Here is a 20,067-nt window from a genome sequence, read left to right as displayed (position 1 = left end):
CGTGTACGGGATCTTCACTGCGGCCCACGGGCTTCGTAGTTGCGGCACGCATGTGGGATCTAGTTCCCCGACCAGGGATTGAGCTCCGGCCCCCTGCATTGGGAGCGCGGAGTCTTAGCCACTGGACTGCCAGGGAAGTCCCAGAAGCGTTTTAATTTCTGAGATCCAGCCTCTAAGGAGCGCTAAGCCCAGAGGCTAATCAGCTCAAAACCAGCCTTTCTGCTCCCCGAGTGTCCCCTCCTTGCTGTCCTGGTCCCAGCTGTCACAAGCAGGGAAATGGGCCTCCTCGTACCAAAATAGGGGCCTGGCCCCCGCTCAGGTTACACCAACTGCAGAGTGACCCTCGGGGAGTAGATGGAGGAGACCTGTGCACTCCCATTCCCAGAGCCCAAGACAGGCAGCGAGTGGCAGCGTCCGGGGGAAGTGCGGGGCCAGCGTAGACCCTGGGCCTGCAGGACCGGAGCCGGTGGGAGCCCAGGACCGTGTGCCGCCGCGGGTCCTGCTGCGCTCCGGCGCCTCCCATCAGCCCCCAAGACCCCTGTGCAGTTGCTGCTTTTAACTCCTTATAGTGAGTGCTCCGGTCAAAGGTGAGGAAACTGAGGCAGGGGACGATGAAGTAAAGCAGGTGGGTGGCAGCCGGTTTTGAGCTCGAGCTGCCTCTAGCCCCTGGAGACCTAAAACCGATGACCAGTTATTTCTCGGTGAGCTGCCCACAGGCGGCCGGGCAGATGCTCCCCGGGCAGGGCTCCGCCGGCTCGCACCTGGCCCGGCGCCGCGGGCGTGGCGGGGCCGGGTCCTCAAGCCCCCGGTGCTGCAGGGTCCTCCCGAAACGCGGGGTGAGGGCGCGGGGGTGCCTGGGCTATTGCTCTTCGGGGCTGTGGCCGCCGCCCGTTTGAGAAACTCGTATTACCGCAAAACGGCTTTTCCACGAATCTGACTTTGGCCCCGTGTGCTGAGCCTTAACCCCAAGGCCAGGTGCGGCGGCCAGGTGTTTCCCCTCCGCGCAGGAGGCCGGCGGAACTGGCTCCGGGGGCCTGCGCGGGGCGGGGAGGCGGCCCGGGAACCCTTCGTGGGCGGGCGGGGAGGGGCCCCAGGTCCCCAGTCGGCAGGTGCGCCCCGCCCCCGCCGCGGGGCGGGGACACGCGGACTCCGGCCCCGCCCCGCGCCCGCCCCACGGGCTCATTTACATGCGGCCGCCGCCCCGCCCGCGGCGCCTAAAGCGACGTGTCCTTGCCCCCGTGGGCAGCCCCAGCGCGTGCGGCCACGGATCCCCAGGTAACGGGGTTGGGGTGCAGGTGGGGCGGCGGGGAGAGGACCCTGGGGCAGGGCCGGGTGGCGTCTGGAGGGAAACCTGGGTGGAGGGTCCGGGTCTCGAGCTCTGGCCGCCGCCATCCACGTGTTGGGCCTGTGGACTGCGGCGGGCTCTGGTCACCGTCCGCCTCTGACATCCGACGGCCTCCTCACGTCCACAGCCATTCTGGCACCAGTGTTGTCCCTGCATGTGTGACGTCCAGTGGGGCAGGACTGTGAGTGTAGTGGCCGGAGTTGGTGCCTGTCCGTCCAGGCGACCAGGAGGTAGTGCAGCCTCGGGCAGAGGGCCTGCCCTGGGCTAGGATGGGGCCGCGCCTCTAGGCGGTCTCAGCCAAGTGTCAACGGCCACCTAAGCCCAGGAGGCACTCAGGAGGCAGTGAGGGGCCTGGGGCCGGAGAAAGGTCCAGGGGTCAATACGTGTCACCCAGGGGGGAGAGGGGGCCACCAGACCAGGGAAAGGTCTGAGGGGTCAGTGTAAGGTCAAACAGGGGCATGGGGGGTGGGGTGGGGTCAGCTCAGGGCCCTGCGAATGACTGGGAAGGACCCTGGGGTCACTGTGCACCAGCTGGGCAGCCGCCACGGGGGACCGCTGCCCTGAGCGTCCACTGGCCTGCCGAGTAACCGCGGGGTGGCCTGTGTTCTGGATTTCAGCTCCAAAGGCCCCCCCCTCAGAGCCACCCCCACCCCCCGCAGGACAACCAGTCTGGAGCCATGAAGACCAAGAGCCGGCCTCCCCGGCGCCGGGTGCCCCCGCAAGACCCAGAAGCCACCCCAGGGGAGCGGACGCCCGACAGGCCACCGCCGGGCTCGGGGCCAGACGCGGCCAAGGCTCTGCGGAGCCGGAGGGCGCGCGCGCAGGGGGCGCGGGCAGAGGGTGGGCGCCGGCGGCCGGGGCCGGGGCCGGGGCCGGGGAGCCGGCGGGAGAGCAGCGTCCAGCGGCGGCTGGAGAGCAACGAGCGCGAGCGGCAGCGCATGCACAAGCTCAACAACGCCTTCCAGGCGCTGCGCGAGGTCATCCCGCACGTGCGCGCCGACAAGAAGCTCTCCAAGATCGAGACGCTCACGCTGGCCAAGAACTACATCAAGTCGCTGACCGCCACCATCCTGACCATGTCCAGCGGCCGCCTCCCGGGCCTGGACGGGCCAGTCCCCAAGCTCTACCAGCACTGCCAGCAGCCGCAGCAGGCGGCCCGGGGCGCGCTCGGGGCCTCCGAGGCCCCGCCCGAGGGCCACCTGCAGAAGTTCTCCACGCAGATCCACAGCTTCCGCGAGGGCTCCTAGCGCGCCGCCCCGCCCGGGTCAGCGGCCCGGCCCGCCCCTCCCAGCCCTGGGCCCTCCGCGCCCCGCGGCTCCGTTTCCCTGCACTCTCGGCGCAGCCCTGGTCACGTCCCAGGGCCCAGGGACAAGACCGGTGAGTGGCCTGGTGGAGGCCACGGCTCTGGGCAGCATGAGGCCCATACCTCCACAAGGTCCCAGGGCTGCCTCGTCATCGCCTAGGCAGGAGCTGGCCGGCCCTTGTCACTAACTCCTCTTCACTCCCGCTCCCTCCCGAGGTGAGGGGAGATTCCACGCAAAGGTTTGCTTGGGTAAGTTCCCCAGTTACTGCTCAGGCCCCGGCCCAGGCCCAGGCCCAGGGCGGAGCCTCCCCCCACCTGCACCATAGCCTCCTCGTTCGGGGTAAACTGAGGCACGGAGCAAACAAAGCCCACAGCCTCGAGGGGAGTGGGGCTGAGCAGAGGTGCTTGAGTGTCTAGTTCAGCATCTGTCAGCGAGAAGCACCTGTCAGGTCCCCTCCCATTAATTCTGAAGGGACCTTGTCGGGGAGAGGGGCTGGGGTCTTGGCTCCTCCGGGTGGGGCTCCTGACCATGGAGGGTCTGCGGCCCGTCACCGAGGGTACCGGAGACGGGGCTGGGGGGTCGGGCAGAGAGGCTGCTAGGCCGTGGTTCCCCTGAGCGGTCAGGGGTCTCCTGCAGGGAGAGGGTCTGTCCCCAGGCCTCCCTCAGGGTCCCACCGAGGTTTGCCACTCATTGTCGTGTTTGTGGTCGTGTAAGTGGCAGAAGGTGGTCTGACAGACTTCAGGATGTTCTTGGGTCCTGGCTGCACTTGGCGGCCCTGCGGGGAGGAGCCTGGGGTGGCAGGGACTCCCCTCCCCCAGCGGGTGCTGCTCCTTAAAGACGGGACTGAAGCTTGGCAGGTCCCCACCGCCTCGGGCCACGCTTCCTTCTGTGGCGTTCCCACCCCGCTGGCTCTGACAGGCTTGGCGACTTTGCTCCCAACCCTGCTGGCAACTCCTCTCCCTTGTCCGGCTGCCCACAGCCAACATGGGGAGGGGACAGGGCCCTCTGCATCTCGGGTAGGAAGCCCAGCCACAGGGCTGCGGAGAGGCCGGAGTTGGCCTGGCACATGGGGCCGGGTTCCCCGTGCCCAGATCTGCCGCAGAGCCGTCGGGGGCCAGGCACCTCTGCACGCTCTGCGTGGGGCTGAGCCAGGCCGGGAGCGGGGCTGCCGCAGCTGAGGACCCAGCCTCCGTGTACGGCCTCACCCTCCCGCCCCGGCAGTCCCGGCCCCGGCCACTTAATGCCCCGCCCGGCTTGGCGTCAGCCCTGGCCTCGTCAAGGACAGCAGGTGGCACCCCTGGAAAGAGCCATGAGGGGCTTCAGTCCCAACCTTCCAGGTCAGACACCAGCCGACACCCCTGCCCCCACCCACCCACAACACCCCAGTCGCTAGGCCCCAGTGTCTGGTGGCCCCCGGAGGCCTGGTCTGGTCCTGGCCCCATCGCCCCAGCCGACCTTCAGCATGGGTCGGGGGGCCCCCAGGTGTCCTGGCCTGCCCCCCAGGGGTGGCCACGTGGGAAGGTCAGTGGTCAGGGGCCCACCAATGGGAGCCGAGATTGCAGGCAACTCTGAGCTCGGGACAGATGGGGCCCACACGGCCCGTGGTAGGAGAGGGAGGCCTGCAAGCCTGGCACCTCTCGTTCTGGCTGAGCTGAGGCCAGAGCAGGGCTCAGCGCATCCCTGAACTTGCCGAATGAGCCGACAAACTGAGACTGAAAGCCTGGGGTGGGGTGCGCCCAGCAGAGGCTCCGTCCAGCAGCCCATGCCTGGTGACCGGGGGCCTGTGGATCACCACCTTGCAGAACAACAGCCTTTGTGACTCTGTCCCTCTGTCCCAAACTGGCATCTGCCCCCACTCTGCTTCCCAGAGGGTTGCCTGGGCCCAGATGTGCAGTCTTTTCCGCCCGAGGCTGGAGGGCACTTGCCTGCCCTGTGGCCACATCACGAAGGAGCCTTAAAGGTCCCAGTCCAGGTTTGGGGTGTTGAATATGGGGAAAGGGGTGGTGAAGGGACAGGTCTGGTGAGCCTGCTGCCAGGTCCGCTCCGTCGACCCTCATCTTGGACTCCAAGCCCAGGCTGGACGCTTCTGTCCTGCAAGAAGGCCCTGCCCTACCCTTCCAGGCTGTGCATTTCCTAAAGTCAGAGACACGCACTCTGAGCCCGGGCCGCCCGGCCGGCACCAGGGGCCACGGACCCACCTGCAGACCAGACCTGCGTGAGCTCGGGGGCGACAGAGAATCAAGAACTGCGACTTTTCTATAGAGAAAACCTACCTGGAACTGAACGGCCAGTGCCCCTGCTATAATTATGGTGAAAATGTTTCTTAAATGATCCCAATTTGCTTTCATTTTTCCAAACAACCTCTTCAAAGTACTAATGAAACCAAAATAAAAGGTTTCATGGCAACTGCTACTTTTGCCCCAAGCTCGAATGGGTGGGGAACTGTGCATTTTAATCGTAGTGCAGCAATAAAAATATCGCGTCCTTGACAGTCTGGCCTAAGTTTTTATTGAATAAAGCATCCGAGGACTCGAGATGTTCGGTGATGCTGAGCAGGTCAGCAGTCGGCACTCCGCAAGGAGGGGACACGGTCGCCCTGGAGAGAGGGCAGGGAGAAACCAGCGAGTCACAGCAGAACGACAGGGCGCTGCCACAGAAGAAACAGTAATGCCCGCGCGGAGAAACCTGACAACCACGAGTGTAAACAGACAGGAGGGCGCCGCCCACCCGGCCCTTCACTTGCTTTGCCTGGGCACTGCCCCCAGACTCACGCCTCCCGGTCCCGCCTCCAGGAGATGAGGCAGAGGCCAGCGGCCCCTCCAGTGCCCCTCAGGAGGGGGCCCAAGGGAGACCTTCTTAGAGTCAGCTTCTGGGCGGCAAACACTGCACCACAAAACAGCGCACAGCCGAGCCCTCCTGACGGGAACGCCGGGGAAGCTGGCGGTCAGTGAGCAGAGACGGGACACGCGCTCTGATGACCCCGGGCAACGCGTCCGGCTGTGGGAAGCAAACTTGAGACTTAACCAAATGGGGCCTTTTTCTGATTAAAAAAAAAAAAAAAGCAGCTGAGAAGCTGCCCGCTGGGAGTGGGGCTGCTTGGTGGGTGCCTCCCTAGGGCTCTGCTCCGGGCTGAGGCCTCCAGGCCCCTCTCGGCTGGTCTCCACCCTCCCCACCCCCTGTGACATGATCCGATGTAAAAGGAGCCCCCAGTCCCCAACCCCGTCAGAGGAAGGGCTGGCTGAGGACCGACGACGGTGACTCTGCACTTGGACAGCTTCTCGCAGCCACGGGCGGCCCCTCCGTCCTCCGACCACCCCAGGAGGGCCCGGCCCACCCGGGGAAGAAGACGCCCCTCCCCAGCACTTATTTCCAACCTTCCAACTCCTTCCTTAACTCTTGAAAGGAAACCCCGTTTGCGAATCCTGCTCAGAGAACTGATCAGGTCCAGGCGAAGCCACCCTGAGCCCCACAGCCATTTTTCTTTAGGGGGCAGGGCTGACGCCGTCTGGGGATGCCTGGGGCTCAGGGGTCCTTCGTGGGCTCTCTTCCCCAGGGGCAGTGCTCCTGGAAGCCTCCAGGCTCCCGTCCTGGAAAGGGAGGAGGCAGAGAGGGAAGGGACGCGCAGGAGAGGCCGGGGCGAAGGGGTCTGCACCGCACACCCCACGTTCTCCTCGCAGCCGGGGACACACAGCGTCCACAGAGCTTCACATTTCTGGGTTGTTTCAGTGCCTCCAAGGTGGCCATGATCTCAGGCCAGGTTCCCTCCCCAGTCTCGAGTCTGGGCCTGGAGATACCACTCCTGGGATCCACGTTTCAGCACGTTCCGCACGAGAACAGCTCCCGACAGGAAGGCTTGCATCAACCTTGGTCCTTCAAACCCAGCATCACACCTGCTCCAGGTGAGGGGAAGCAGCCTCAGCAGCAGGCGGGATTGGGGGTCTCCTGCGGGGCACCGGCCACCTGTGAGCGCCCACTGGGGAGGCCCTGCTCCCTTCTCCACTTGCCGGCTGTCTCCTGGGACGAGCTCCTGGGGCCCCTGGTGGCACTGGCCCGGACGGACAGGTGATCCCAGCCCCCCTGAAAGGAGAGAGCGGAGTGACCCGGGGCTGCCAGGGGTCAAGGGGCAGAGACCATCCTTCTGGACGGTTGGACTCTTGGGCGGCTCTGCCCGGGGCCTCCCACCCGAGAGCCCTCAGGGCTCGGAGCCCCAGGCCAGCACAGCCGCCCCGTGCCCAGCCCTGCTTACCCCGATGCCATAGTCCCAGCCCTGCCCCTTGGGCTCCAGGGGCTGCACACCCGTGCGGCGACACACAGTCCCCCGGCTCAGGCTGTGGCTCCCCTGGACTTTGTTGGCGATGACCCAGACCTGGAATGCAGACCCACTGAAGGCCCGGCCCCACCGCTGCAGGGGGACCATGGAGACGGCAGCGGGGAGACCAGAGCAGAAACCCGGATCCCCCCAAGTCCCCGACCCCAGGGCAAGCACCCACCCCCCGCCCCTGTCGCCCCAGACCTGGTCCAGGGGCCCCACGGACACGTGGCGCACGTTGTTGGACACGTGTTCCCAGCTGGTGCCCTGCGGGTAGCTGGGTGTGACCCCCTGGCGGTACCACAGGTTCCCTAGGAGAGAAGCACCGATACCGTGAGGCCCCGAGCGCTGGGATCCACTTCGGGGTCTGCAAGGCCGGGAGGTCTGACCACGAGACAGGGGGGTCTCCCTCTGCATCCCCCCCACTGCCCGGGGCTCCTGCTGACCCACAGCCGGAGAGACCCTGGCCGTAGCCAGCCCTGCCCTTCCCACGTTTGCCTCCCCCTCACTTCATAATTGCCCCGCTGTGCTGGGCTGGCATCCTCGTCTGCTTTCTATGCATGAGAAACCGAGGACAAGGAATTCTTTAAACAATAAAGAGACCTGGTGTGGAATAAAATCCCTGGGTTCCAGTCCCGATTCCGCCCTTTCCTCGCCTTGCTCAGCTGGGACAACAACTACAGACCATTAAAGGGCACGGGCGGAGCTGGCTGGAGGCGGCACGGGGGTGGGGCAGGGATGGCCTGGGCTGGGCAGGTGACCTCTGCCAGCCCCAGCTGCCCTGGGGCTCCTGAGTCACGGGCCTGGATGGCACCGTCTAGAAGATGCTCCCAGGCCTTGGCACCGGGTCCTCCTCCCGAGGTGCAGGCAGGCCAGAGCACCTGGGGGGGCTGGTGGCCCCCGACCCTGCATGACTCAGGGGAGGGGCCTGCTTGGAGGCTGACCTCAGGCCGGCGGCCTCTCATGGGGCTTACGAAGGTCTCATGTTGGGGCCTGGGGTGGGCGAGGGTTTGGTCTCATCCCATCAGGGCACTCAGGGAACCCCAAACCTCCCCTGGTGACCACTGGGGATCAGAAACCACTTGCCGTTTTCATCCAAGGCGAACACCGCTGTGTGCCCCACGGACACCTGTTTCAATCTCTGTTTGGGAGGAGATGGGATGAGGTACCAGCAGTCGCCTGCGATGGGAGATTGGATTTGGGATGCAGCACCGAAACTGTCACCCCGGTGCTCCTGGAGCACGTGGCCTCCCCTGCAGCTCACGGGGTCGAGCGGGTGCGGCTGGCCTCTGTCCCCAGGCTGGCCGGACCACAAGTGTGAGAGGGCCCAGCGCGAGCTGACCTGTGTCCTGCTGTCCCTTCGATGCCCCGGCCTGCCCAGTGCCCTCCCCAGGGCCCGCCCGAGGCTGTGGCAGCTTCCAGACGGTGGGGTACGATGGGCTGCTGTCCCGAACAGGGACAGGAAGGTGCCCGGCCCAGCATGCGGTGGAGACTCAGCCTCAGGGCCACTGTGCGAACCCACTGCCCCTCGTGGAGGGTGGCGATGCGCCAGCCACCACCCACCCACCCACCCGTCGGTCCATCCATCCCTGTGCCGGACACTGCCCAGAAGTCCAGAGAAGAACAAGCCTACACGGCCTGCACTCCCGGAGGGCAGCCAGGGTGGACACTGGACGGGCTGTGCCGGTGCCCAGGGCCGTCCCCGAGGGGCAGGAGGCCAAGGGTGGTGAAGGGCAGCCCCACTGCCAGGTGACCACCCCTGGGTCAGTCCCAGCGGAGGAGGGCGGCCTCTGGGGGGAGCCCAGCGCGGCCCCTGCACCTGGTCCACAGGTGTGTTCGGTAAATGCTTGTTGAACTACACGGAGACCCGTCAACCGGCTTCCCCGGAAGCGGAAGCAGCTCCAGCCGCCCCCGGCGCCCGTCACAACATGGCAGCGGTGGCGGCAGGTGGAGATCCTCCCGAGGGGTGGCACTCACCAGCCGGCTTGGACGGGGACACGGAACCACGGTAGAAGGCGGAACCGTCCCTGGCCACGGCCCACACCTGGTAGCAGCCCCCGATGGAGACGGAGGCGAAGGGCTGGTCGGTGCCCACATGCAGCCAGGAGGAGCCCTGCAGGCGGGGAGGAGGGACACTCAGGGCGGCCGGGCCCCGCCTCTGTCACCCACCCGGGTTCCGGGAGCTGGCGGCTCCTCACGCCAGCTCACGTCCTCAGCTCCAACTGCCCGCAGGGCTTGGCGACCGCTCGGGCCACGAACGGTGTCCACCGGTCCCAGGGAATGTCCTGGGCAGAGGCCTGGGGAGGCCTGATCCCTGCCCGACTCCACCAAAGAGCCCTATCTCGGTAAGAATCCGCCAGAGCTTCCAGGGGGCTGGCAGGTGGGCAGGCCCTGGGTCCCACAAGGTGCTCACCGCGGGGTTGAGCTCGGACACGCCCAGACGGCACAACACGTCCCCCTTGTCACTGACGGCCCAGAGCGCGATGCCGGGCCCGCTCCCGTGGGCACCCGGGCTCTCTGGAATGATGGACACGTCCCCCAGGGCGATGGGGGCCACCTCCAGCCAGGGCCCGCTGGTCACTAGCTTGCACTTTCTGTGCGGCAGAAAGAGAGCAAAGCCCCGGGCACCCTGATGCCGCCGTGAGCCTCAGGGCCGTCTGCTCTGGACAGAAGGGAGCAGCCAGGCCCCTGGCCCTGGGGAGGGCTGGGGCCACAACCTCCGACCCCCCAGAGGAGCCGGTGGGCACCACCCTTCACGCCGTCCGCCCCTGCCTGGCCTCCAACCCCAGCCGGGCCTTCCTCCCATCCTGCGGGTCCTGTAGAGCCTGCCAACATTTGTCTTGTTTGTTCTTGAAAACAGACTCTTCAGAAACAGCACTGGGAGCCCGAGGGCACTTCCTGGGCTGACATTTACTTTGATCCTCTTTTCTCCTCCCGCCTCTAACCTCCCCTTTGCTTCCACAGGGACTGAGGCCGAGGCAGGGAGGGGCATGGCGGCACCCCCCAGTTACCTCCCTCCTTACCTGGTCCAGCACCTTCTCCTGACGAAATCCTTCATGGTTTTGTGCCCGTGGTACAAGCTGCAGAGGAAGAAGCTGACGTTGAGACCATGCCGTGGAAGTTTCTGGAAGGTGACACTGCACGCACATCCTTTCCCCAGGAGTTACAGAGCCCAGCCCTCAGTGCGAGCCGAAGGGGGGGCTCGGGGGCAGCAGGTAAGGGAGGACACCGTCCTCCTGCTTCAGATGCCTCTGGCCCCGCCCGGGCCTCCCTGCGGGGTCTCCCTGGGGCTGGCAGCTGCCCAGCTGGGGGGTGAGCTCTAGCTAAGGGGCCTCTGAGCCCTCCCCACCCCCAGGCGCCATCAGAACGCTTCTGGGGAGCAGTCAAGCTCAGGGCCCAAGGCCAAAGCAGGGGGATCAGTCCAGGATAAACCAGCCTGGGGCTCAGAAGCCAGGCTCAGGCCCTGGCTCAGTCTCGCCCGGCTCCATCCTCCATCTGGACATGAACTGTGTACCGTGAAGGGTCTGCACTGTGGGGCAGGGGGCAGGGACTCTGCCTGGCTGACCGGGCCTGACACTCAGGGTCGCAGCCCCCTGAGGCCCCCTCCCCACGCAGAGAGAGACATGCTTACGCAGGGAAGTCACTGGCGTACTGCCACCCCTCCTGGTCCGTGCCCCCAGGGACGCTGAAATCCACGAACCAGTCAGAAACCTGGGGGATGGGCGGGTCAGTGCGGGCAGACACCCCCACTGCAGCTCCCGCCCCAGCCCCAGCCCGGAGCTTACCCAGGCCCACTGCAGGGACGGGGGCTTTGTGCTGGCCTTGGTGCACTCCTGCAGGCCCGTGGCGTCACTCCACATGTACCGGTCGGTGGGCAGACCCCTGCGCAGGACAACAGGGCTGAGGTGACACCAGAGAGAGGGGAGAACGGCCCCCCTGCCCAGGCCCCTGGGACGGCTGCATCTCTGGAGGGGCAAGAGGGCGGAAACAGGATGGCCCCAGGGCGGGGACAGCAATGGGGGGACCCTACATCACACGGGGGCCGGGTGCCAACCAACCACAGCCAGGCCACCCACCCGAGGGACCCCACACCTTGTTCTCTCATGATGTGGGTCATCGTGTCCCGAAAAGACGTTGAAGCCCCAACCCCAGTGCCTATGAGTGGCACCTCATTTGGAAATAGAGTCTTTGCAGAGAATCAAGTTGAGATGAGACGGTTATTTAGTGGGCCCCAGTCCACTAGGACAGCGTCCTTACCAAATGGGGACATCTGGACCCAAGTTTCCCAAATTGGGAAGACGACGTGAAGACAGGGAGAAGGCCATGTGACAACTGAGTCACCAGACAAGGAACACCGGAAGCCCCCGGAAGCCAGGAGAGAGGCCGGAACAGATCCTCCCCAGGGCCCTCAGGAGGAAGCAAGCCTGCTGACACCTGATCTCAGACTCCGCGGCCTCCAGAACGGAGAGAATAAGCGTCTGCTGTTTAAGCCGCTCAGCCCGTGGTGTTTTGTTACAGCAGCCCCGGCTGACTGATACACTCCCAGCAACACACAGCGCACGGTGGTCTCCGCGGGCGGCTGTGGCCCTGGCTTTGCATCTCTACACGGGCTGGGGAGCCCGGCGCTGCTTTTCTTCTCCCGAGGACCAAGCAGGGAGTGAGGAGGAAGGGGACAGGCAAGCAGGTCAGCATCCCGTGTGGACCCTACACACAGCCGGGGCGGAGGCTTCCAGAACACATGCGGGCAATGTCTATCAGCTCCCTTAGAAGGGCTCAAACCCTAAGTTACTGGGGTGAACGGAGAGACTCGCAAATATTTACACACGAGGAAATCCTTTAAACTGTCCAGACGACAGCAAAAGGTCACAAACAGTCTACATGTCCAAGACCGAGGAGGGGTGAGATAAGCCAGGTCCACCCTCGGGGATCAAATTGGGAGGCTGTCACAGGCCATCTGTACATGTCTGACTGTCCCCCTGCCTCCAGCAAATGCGGGCACACTGGGGACGGGCAGGGGGAAACACACCAAAATGCGGAGAGTGGCTACTATTTTTGGTTGGTGGGATTCGAATTTATTCCTCATGTTATTTGAAATTTCTTCCTTTCATCAATTTTGAAAACACAAAGGAAATTTAAAAGTTTGTGCCATTTATCATAGACTCAAAAATATGAAATACCACTTACAGAAGATGTCAAGACCCCGTTATAGAAAATCACAAAACCCTATACCCTATTAATACGAAATTAAAGATCTACATAAATGGAGGTATGAACTGCGTCCAGATTTTGGAGATTTAGGAATGTGAGATAACGTTTCTACCCAAACTGACCTATAGATCCAAGGCCATCCTGACCAAGACCCCAAGAGCTTTTGAGGACTGCTTCTAAAGTTCACCTAGAACTGATCCAGGAAGAGCCAAAGCTAGATGAAGAAGATGAGAGGCTTTGACAACTTCCCATAAAGGGACGGCAGCTGGAACAATGTAGGGTTAGCACGAGGATGCCCAAAGCCGCACGGAAGAGAAGGGCTTGGGAACGGCCACTGCCCCCATGGACACTGGAGTTAAGGCAAAGGTGGCCGCTGTGATGCAAGGGGGAAGGACAGTCTTTTCAATAAATGGTGTGGGTCACTGGAGAGTAAAAAACCAAAAACACTTTACCCCTACCTCACCTTATATACCAAGTAGTTCAGGCCAGGGGGTTCTAGACCTAAATGGACAAGACAGAGGAATAAAGCTTCCAGAACAGGGTGGACAAAAACACGCCTCACAGGCCTAATCAGGACTGTTTCAGCACAGCCTACAAAGTAAGGGTCGTTTTTACATTTTTAAAGGGTTGAAAAAAATTCAAAGAAGGATAATGCTTTGTGACACGTGAAAATTCTACGCAATTCAAATTTGTGTCCAGGTATAACGTCTTATTGGGACACAGCAATGCTCATTCGTTTACGTGGCTGCTTTCAAGCGGCAGCTGCAGAGCGAGTCACTTACAGAGACCCTAAGGCCCACCACACCTGAACTATTTCCTATCTCGTCCTTTATAGAAAAAGTTTGCTGACTGCTGTTCCAGAGATAGAAGGATGTATTAATCCCCTTGGGGTTAATGAGATTTCTTAAGAGGTTTTTTTAAAGGCCCCATCTTTATGTAAAGAAAAGGATGATCAACAGGACTACATTTAATAATGAAGTCACCACTAACAGGGTGAAAAGCAAGCTGCAGAACAGGAGAAATAACAGAGAAAGGGCTCACACCTTCATATGTAAAGAGCACTGGCAAATCAAGAAAAAGAGATCATCCGACCAAAACATGAGACAAGGACTCAAAGGGGCATTTCACAAAGGAGGGTATCCAAGTGCCAGTACATGTTTGAAAGGTGCTGTGTCCCATTAGCCCCCAGGAAGCAGAAACTGGAAACAGGAGCTATTACTACACGCTCATCAGTGTGTCTAAAACATAAGAAACCAGCAAAGATGTGGGGCGTGCCCTGCCTGTGAGAGTGTGGACAGGTCCACCCACTGCAGAGAACTGGCTAATTCCAACACCAACTGGGTGGACTGCAACACCACTCAGTCCCCACAAGGTAAAGGCACGGTCCCCAGCAAGACCGCCCCCACTTGAGATACCAGCCATACTGCACTTCTGACCAACTGGCTACAAATGGGGGGCAGTTCTCATTACCTCCTCGGGTTTGATAGTTTGCTAGAACGACTCAGGGAACTCAGGAAAGCTCTCTACTTAGGATCGTAGTTTTATTATACAGGATATGAAATGGGACCAGTCGAAAGAAGAGACCCACAGGGCCAAGTCTGGGAGGGGCCCCAGCGCAGAGCTTGGATGAGGCTCAAGTTTGAGAACCGCTGTTCTGGCCGGCCGAAACCCCTGCAGTGGCTTTAAGAGGTAAGAAACACCACAACTCGCTTGCTTTCTGAAACAAACGAACCAAATACCCCAGGACAAGGTATGAGAAATACGCTTCTGTGCTGAGTGGGCAGGAAATCTAGATTTTCTAGAGCGTCCCGCTTCTGCACCAAACACAACGTACTGACGGTCTTGTCCCAAAGCCTCACATTTGGAGAATTAAAATAATTTCGGTGGAGGCTGTGATGTTCTCAGCAGCTTCAATTAAGCACAACTTTGTAAGAAAGTTAAGTAACCACCCCACTCAGAAAAGCACCAGCGGGGATGGGGAGGGAGGTGGCGATGTTCTATTTCGTGACCCGGGTAGTGATTACGCTGGTGTTTGATCTGTGAAAATTCAATGATATATATGGACATACCAACATATTTAGATACATCTCACCGTATGTACGTATATGTGTATGTTTCACGCACTTTATGTATGTCATGCTCTCAGTAAGCGAGTTTTTAAAATACGCATTATACTTTAAGGGAGAAAATCCTGCTAAGCGGTAAGATCCAGTCAGTTCCACATCTGGGGCCAGACGCCAGCTCTCCCGCTACAGCAGATGCGCCTGTTCAGCTCGGTCCTGTTTCCGCGGGCGCGCGACTGGCTCACCTGCTGGTATAGCCCGTGACGGGGTTCCAGCGCTGGTTCTCGTAGATGTAGACACACTTTACGTCCGACTGCGTGTAGATGTTGCTGGTACTGCTGGCCAGGCCTGGGGGTGGAGAGGAGGGTGCTGGACCCAGGCCACACCTGCCTGCCCGACCAGGTGAAAGCAGGCGGGAAGAGAGGGCCGAGAGGATTCACAGGCCGGCTGAGCTCCTCTGGGGTTACCCAGGGTTGCATGTCCTGGTGGCAAGAATCTGACACTCCTCCACCTCACGCCCTATTCTCACCTGCTCCTCTTCCCCCACCTTCCAGCCCACTCACCTGGCACTGGGCAGGTGTGAGGCCCCCCCAGCTCATTCCTTACTAACAAAGGTGACTTGGACCCCTCGTGTAAGCCCATGAGCCCCACTTTCCTTACCTGTAGGACGGGGACAAGAGTAATTCCTGCCTCACAAACAGGGAAGCTGTTAAACCTGCACGGATGTGCCTTCCTGGGGTCTCAGTGGACCACAGTTCTACAGGATTAGCCACCTCCACTGTGGGGCGTGTGGGCTGGGGCATGGAATGTCCCACTTCGGTGTTTGTTTCTGCCTCTGTTTACCAGTAGGAGACACAGGGACCCTACCTCCACAACTCGGGGAGCCCCCAGGGGTTCAGCAAGCTCTCGTCCCCTAAGGCACAACCCATCTAAAGGGGAGCTGGAATCCGGGCCTGGGAATCAGGAGACTGGCCCTGGCGGCTGTCTTTCTAGAACCTTCACGGCCTCCAGCTCAGCAATGGGTGCCCAGGAAGGCCCACTGGGGGCGAGACCTGGTCTCTGGGCTCTCACGCTTTCTGCGCTGGCCCCGGGATTTGGAGGTTGGCAGTGGTGAAGGTCACCTGTCAGCCAGCTGTCAGCTGAGCATCGATACTGGCGCAGCGGCTCCGGCGTGGGGTAGGGAAGCCAGCCAGGGATTAGAGGGGGGACCGGCCCGTGCGGGAGGCTGGGGGCAGGGCTGGGGGAGCCGGTCCTGCCACCCTCACCTTGGAAGCAGCCTCCGCCGTAGCCACCCGTGTACACCCAGGCCGTGTGGTCGTAGCCGATGCCCCACACCACGCCCCGGCTGTTGGCCTCCACCACCCGCAGGTGGCCTCCCATTTGCCGCCAGAACCTGGAGATGAGGAGGGAGGGAGGGGAGGGGAGAAACTGTCCCGCAGGGCTTTCCAGCGGCTACCCCTCTGTTCCGTGGCCTCCCGGACGTCCTGCTTCACTCACCTTCGGCCTCCAATGACAGGCTCTATTGAGCACAAGGGAACCCGCCTGGCTTCCCACTGGGAATTAACCAGCTAAGGCGAACCCTGAGCTGGTGCAGGAGCCGGTCAGGCCCCCAGCGAGCGGGGGCTTCAAGAGCCCCTGATCCCTGGAGTTATGCAGACGGGAGCGAGGTCAGCAGCCTGAGTCCCCCCTGCACCCTGGGGTCTGGGACGGGCGCGTCACGCCAGACCAGGAGGGGCCACCACTCGGGTCAGCACGGCCTCCTGGAGTGCAGGGTCCAGCTGCCACCTGGGGCGCGCTCCTGCGAGCAGAGGCCCTGCCACTGTCCGGAGGCAACTCGTCCGACTGGGCGCCCGGCACACAGGGCCACCAAGAGCGGACGAGCAAAGGGCAGACAGACATCCCCTCTCCCTCCCGTGCAGGGCCTCCCAGCCTCACCCACGTCCCCCTGGTCCTCACGGGCTCTGGGTGACCTTCTGGGCCAGATCCCCAGCTCCGTCAGGTGCAGCCAACTCACATCTGGTCACAGGGCAGCCAGTGCTCGGGGGCCTCGAGGTCTGGGCTGGGCTCGCTCACGAAGATGTCCCCCTTGCAGGTGACGGACCAGATGGCCTGCGGGGAGGGGCGGCCGTGCACCCTGCGGCTCTCGCAGCAGGACAAGTCGAGCAGGGCGAGCTGCGGCGAGGGGATGGCCGGTCAGCGAGGCTGGGCGCCCAAGACCGAGGCTCCCTCATGCCCGCCCGCGGGACCCCTGCCCGCTCACCCAGTCGCTCATGTCCTGCTCGGTGGCAGCGGCCAGGCGCACAGGCCACCTCTGCCGTGTCCTCTCGGGGGTGTACACGGCGAAGGAGTGCTTGGCCTCACTGAGCACGGGGACCAGCGCCGTCACCTCGTTGAGGAACACGTGGATGTACTGTTGGCAGAGGACAGGCAGCAGGGCTGTCACCGGGGAACCCGCAGGGCTGGGGCTGCCTCGGGCCCCTGGGTGGAGCCCTCGTGTGGTGTGGCGACGGGGACGGCTGGGTCACCCTGATTCGAGAGCCGACCCCTGGGGGTCCCAGGCCTGCGGGGTTTAGTGGTGGGTGGCAGGTTCTGATGGGGAGGCCTTGCTCGTGAGCAAGGGCCTTAGTGATGTTTTCGATGTGGACGAGGGCATTTAGAGCCAGACTGACTGCGTTCAAACCCCAGCCCCGGAGGGGGCGGCTCTGTTTCCAGAGCCTGGTTGCTTATCTGGAACATGAGGGCCCCTCAACAGCTGCTGGGGGTGAGGCCGGCACACGCCTGCCGGCCACTGCCCGGCTGCTGCCACCGCGGACGGGTGCTTTGCAGATGCCACACGCTGTCCTGGGCCAAGCATCTCGGGGCCCGTGTCCCGTGCCCACTCCTGCACCCCGGCTTTGCAACCCCTCCCCTGGGACACCCCACCCCCCTGCACCTCCCCCCTCCCCTACACACCCCACCCCTGCACCTCCCTCCTCGCCTACACCCCCCCCCGCACCTCCCCGCTGGCGCCCCCACCCACCTTCTTCTCCTCATGGACCACGTAGTAGATGAAAAGGATGCTGTCCCGAACCCCATCGTGGCCCGTGAACTGTTCCAGGGCCACACGGACATCCACCCACTTGTGGGGTTTCCAGTCGCACCACCACTGCAGGGCCCCCGTCTTCACCCACACCGACTGCAGCACAGTGGGACGGTGGGACAGGTCACAGGCAGGCCCTGGGGCGCCACACTCCGGCCCAGTCCCCGGCACCCCGGGGCCACTCTGCTCCCTTCACTGCCACACTGGGGGCTCCTGCCCGGCCCTCCTGGCTACCCCCCTTCACCCTAAGGACAGAAGTGACGCCATCAGACACCGCCAGGCCCTGAGCCAGCGAATTCTATGATTCTCAAACAGTCTGTGGGATCGGCACTGTTACCCCATGCTCTGGATAGGGAAACTGAGGCCCGGGAGGTTCTGTGCCTGGCCTGATATCAGAGAGAGTCAGCGGCAAAGCCGGGACCCACGCCACCCGAGACGCAGCCAGGTCCTCTGTGCCTACAATGCAGTGGGGCCCGCACGGAGTTCTTGAGGGCAAGTGAATCAACAAACGGACTCATTGCTTCATCTTTGATTCTACACGGGCCTGGAGGGGACGGCTTCACATCCAAGATGGACAGACAGAAGGATGGCTGCATCCATCTGTGTCCCTCCCACCTACCTCAGGGCTGGCATGCAGCAGGTGCTCAATGAATGTGTGCTGGAAAAAGTGCACCCGGGCACTGCCCACCTGCTCCACGGCCTGCTCGTAGTGTCGGAAGTTCTCCAGCTCCCGCTTGGTCCTTTCTGTGAGCTGCTGGAAGATCTGCTTCCGCCAGGCGGCGGTCTGGGCCGGCGTGATGGACAGCGAGAGCATCTGCATGGAGGCGGACAGGCCTGCGGGCCGGTCGGAGCCTCAGGGCTGGGCAGCAGGCCAGGCCTCTCTGCTCTGTTTTTCACCAGCCCTTTCTTTCTAGAAAGCTACCATCTCTGTAACATGTCCCGTGAGCCCTCCCTCCCATCATTCACCCTGATGGGAAAGTTGATGTCCCCCAGGTCAGCCTAGAATGGCCACCACTGCTGGGACAGGGGGAGGGAAGGGGCTCCAGGCCCACGCTCTTCCTCCTGACAGCCTGGACTGGTCTTGGAAGGCTCCAGAAAGATGGGCTGAGCACGGTGGGGGCATCAGGCCTGCCCCACCTCCCCTGGGGCACCCTCTGGGGCGCTGGGCCGCTGCCCTTACCCGAGTGGACGGTGAACCATTTGAGTGTGGTGTGGGCCTCCACGGCACAGCCTCCTCCGGACACCCAGGCCCACAGCGCGTGGCAGTTGGCGCTGTCGGGCTCCTCCAGGCCCAGCGGGAGAAGTGCCAGTGAGGAGAGGTTGGTGGCCTCGGGAAAGTCGGCGGCCGCATGGCTGGGCCCTTTCTTGGGCTCCTTCAGGTCGATGTTGGTCCAGGGCAGCTCGGCCGGGGCGGAGGCAGGGCCGGCGACCTCCACGTCATGCTCAGGGTCAGGCCCCGGTCTCTTGGCTTCCGAGTCGCTTGGCACACGGGACTCACCACCACCCCTCACCTCGTCGCCAAAGAAGCAGCCGGCGCTGGAAGGAGAGGGGCAGACCCATGATTCCCTCGGGGAAGGACCATGCGCTGTGTGACCCCTGGCCAAGTCATGGCCTCTCTGTGCCACACACACCAGTACCTGCTCCCCAGGGAGCTGGAACCCCTGGGAACTTTTTTTTTTTTTAATTTTTGGCTGCGTTGGGTCTTTGTTGCTGCATGTGGGCTTTCTCTAGTTGCGGCGAGCGGGGGCTACTCTTCGTTGCGGCATGTGGGCTTCTCATTGCGGTGGCTTCTCTTGTTGTGGAGCATGGGCTCTAGGTGCGTGGGCTTCAGTAGCTGTGGCATGAGGGCTCAGTAGTTGTGGCTCGCAGGCTCTAGAGCATGGCTCAGTAGTTGTGGCGCAGGGGCTTAGTTGCTCCACGGCATGTGGGATCTTCCCGGACAAGGGCTCAAACCTGTGTCCCCTGCGTTGGCAGGTGGATTCTTAACCACTACACCACCAGGGAAGTCCCACCCTCAGGAACTCTGAAAGGTCCCCAGGCCACACCCAGACCAACCAAATCAATGTTAGGTGGAGATCTGGCAGTATTATTAGTTTTTATCGTAAAATACATGTGATGTAAAATGTACCATTTACAATGTTGTGCAACCACTACCAATTTCCAGAACCTTCTCATCTCATCATAGAAACCCTGTACCCATTAAGGAGTCACTCTCTAGCCTCCTCTTTTCCCCCAACCTCCTGGCAACCACGAATTCGCTTTCTGTCTCCATGGATTCGCCTGTTCTGGACACTTCATATAAACGGCATCGTACGGCATGTGACCTTTTGTGACTCGCTGCTGTCAATTATTGTAAGATGTCAAGAGTCATCCGTGCTGTAGCATGTGTCAACACTTCATTCCCTTGTATTGCTAAATAATATTCCGTTGCATGGATAACACTATGTTTTATTCATCCATTGATGGACATTTGAATTGTTTCCACGTTTCAGCTATTGTGAATAGTGCTTCTTTAATATTCATGTACAAATTTTTGTTTGAACATGTTTTCGGTTCTTCTGCGTATCTATCTAGGAGTGAATTTGCTGGGTCCTATGGTGACTCTATCTTTAACTTCTTGAGGAACTGCCAGACTGTTTTCCAAAGTGGCTGCCCCACTTTACACCCCACCAGCAGTGCAGGGGAGTTCTAATTTCTCCACATCTTGTCAACACTTGTTACTGTCTCCCTTTTTGATTACAGCTATTCTGGTGGGTGTG

General features: G+C 61.9%; 2 protein-coding genes across 9 annotated transcripts in view; one reads left to right on the top strand and one right to left on the bottom strand.

Moving 5' to 3' along the window:
• Positions 1 to 1,225: 1,225 nt before the first annotated feature.
• On the top strand, positions 1,226 to 5,710 carry BHLHA15 (basic helix-loop-helix family member a15). Its single transcript, XM_029220798.1, has 2 exons — positions 1,226 to 1,275; positions 2,005 to 5,710. The coding sequence occupies exon 2, from the start codon at positions 2,023 to 2,025 to the stop codon at positions 2,590 to 2,592; it is 570 nt and encodes a 189-aa protein (XP_029076631.1). The 5' UTR covers positions 1,226 to 1,275; positions 2,005 to 2,022; the 3' UTR covers positions 2,593 to 5,710.
• The window catches only part of TECPR1 (tectonin beta-propeller repeat containing 1), a 28,077-nt gene continuing 12,186 nt past the window's right edge, over positions 4,177 to 20,067 (bottom strand). For 2 of the 8 annotated variants that reach the window (XM_029220793.1, XM_029220796.1), the window contains 16 exons: positions 18,489 to 18,844; positions 17,928 to 18,142; positions 17,249 to 17,404; positions 16,490 to 16,639; positions 16,244 to 16,401; positions 15,495 to 15,622; positions 14,475 to 14,577; positions 10,744 to 10,840; positions 10,590 to 10,669; positions 9,982 to 10,038; positions 9,372 to 9,552; positions 8,936 to 9,071; positions 8,045 to 8,137; positions 7,163 to 7,269; positions 6,896 to 7,015; positions 6,489 to 6,726 (listed from right to left, as the gene is read on the bottom strand). In XM_029220793.1, the coding sequence (XP_029076626.1) occupies positions 6,565 to 6,726; positions 6,896 to 7,015; positions 7,163 to 7,269; positions 8,045 to 8,137; positions 8,936 to 9,071; positions 9,372 to 9,552; positions 9,982 to 10,038; positions 10,590 to 10,669; positions 10,744 to 10,840; positions 14,475 to 14,577; positions 15,495 to 15,622; positions 16,244 to 16,401; positions 16,490 to 16,639; positions 17,249 to 17,404; positions 17,928 to 18,142; positions 18,489 to 18,844 (2,299 nt within the window). In that variant the 3' untranslated portion in view covers positions 6,489 to 6,564. Of the gene's footprint in view, positions 5,246 to 5,420; positions 6,727 to 6,895; positions 7,016 to 7,162; positions 7,270 to 8,044; positions 8,138 to 8,935; positions 9,072 to 9,371; positions 9,553 to 9,981; positions 10,039 to 10,589; positions 10,670 to 10,743; positions 10,841 to 14,474; positions 14,578 to 15,494; positions 15,623 to 16,243; positions 16,402 to 16,489; positions 16,640 to 17,248; positions 17,405 to 17,927; positions 18,143 to 18,488; positions 18,845 to 20,067 lie in introns of those variants that run through there. The other 6 variants (XM_029220795.1, XM_029220797.1, XR_003793186.1 and 3 more) reach the window with 5 other exon arrangements.

The sequence above is a fragment of the Monodon monoceros genome, unplaced genomic scaffold, assembly GCF_005190385.1.
Source record: "Monodon monoceros isolate NGI ecotype Baffin Bay Population unplaced genomic scaffold, NGI_Narwhal_1 Super_Scaffold_13, whole genome shotgun sequence".
NCBI classification, from domain to species: domain Eukaryota; kingdom Metazoa; phylum Chordata; class Mammalia; order Artiodactyla; family Monodontidae; genus Monodon; species Monodon monoceros.
The sequence above is the reverse complement of the archived record's forward strand: the minus strand, read 5'-3'. Positions and strand labels throughout refer to the sequence as shown.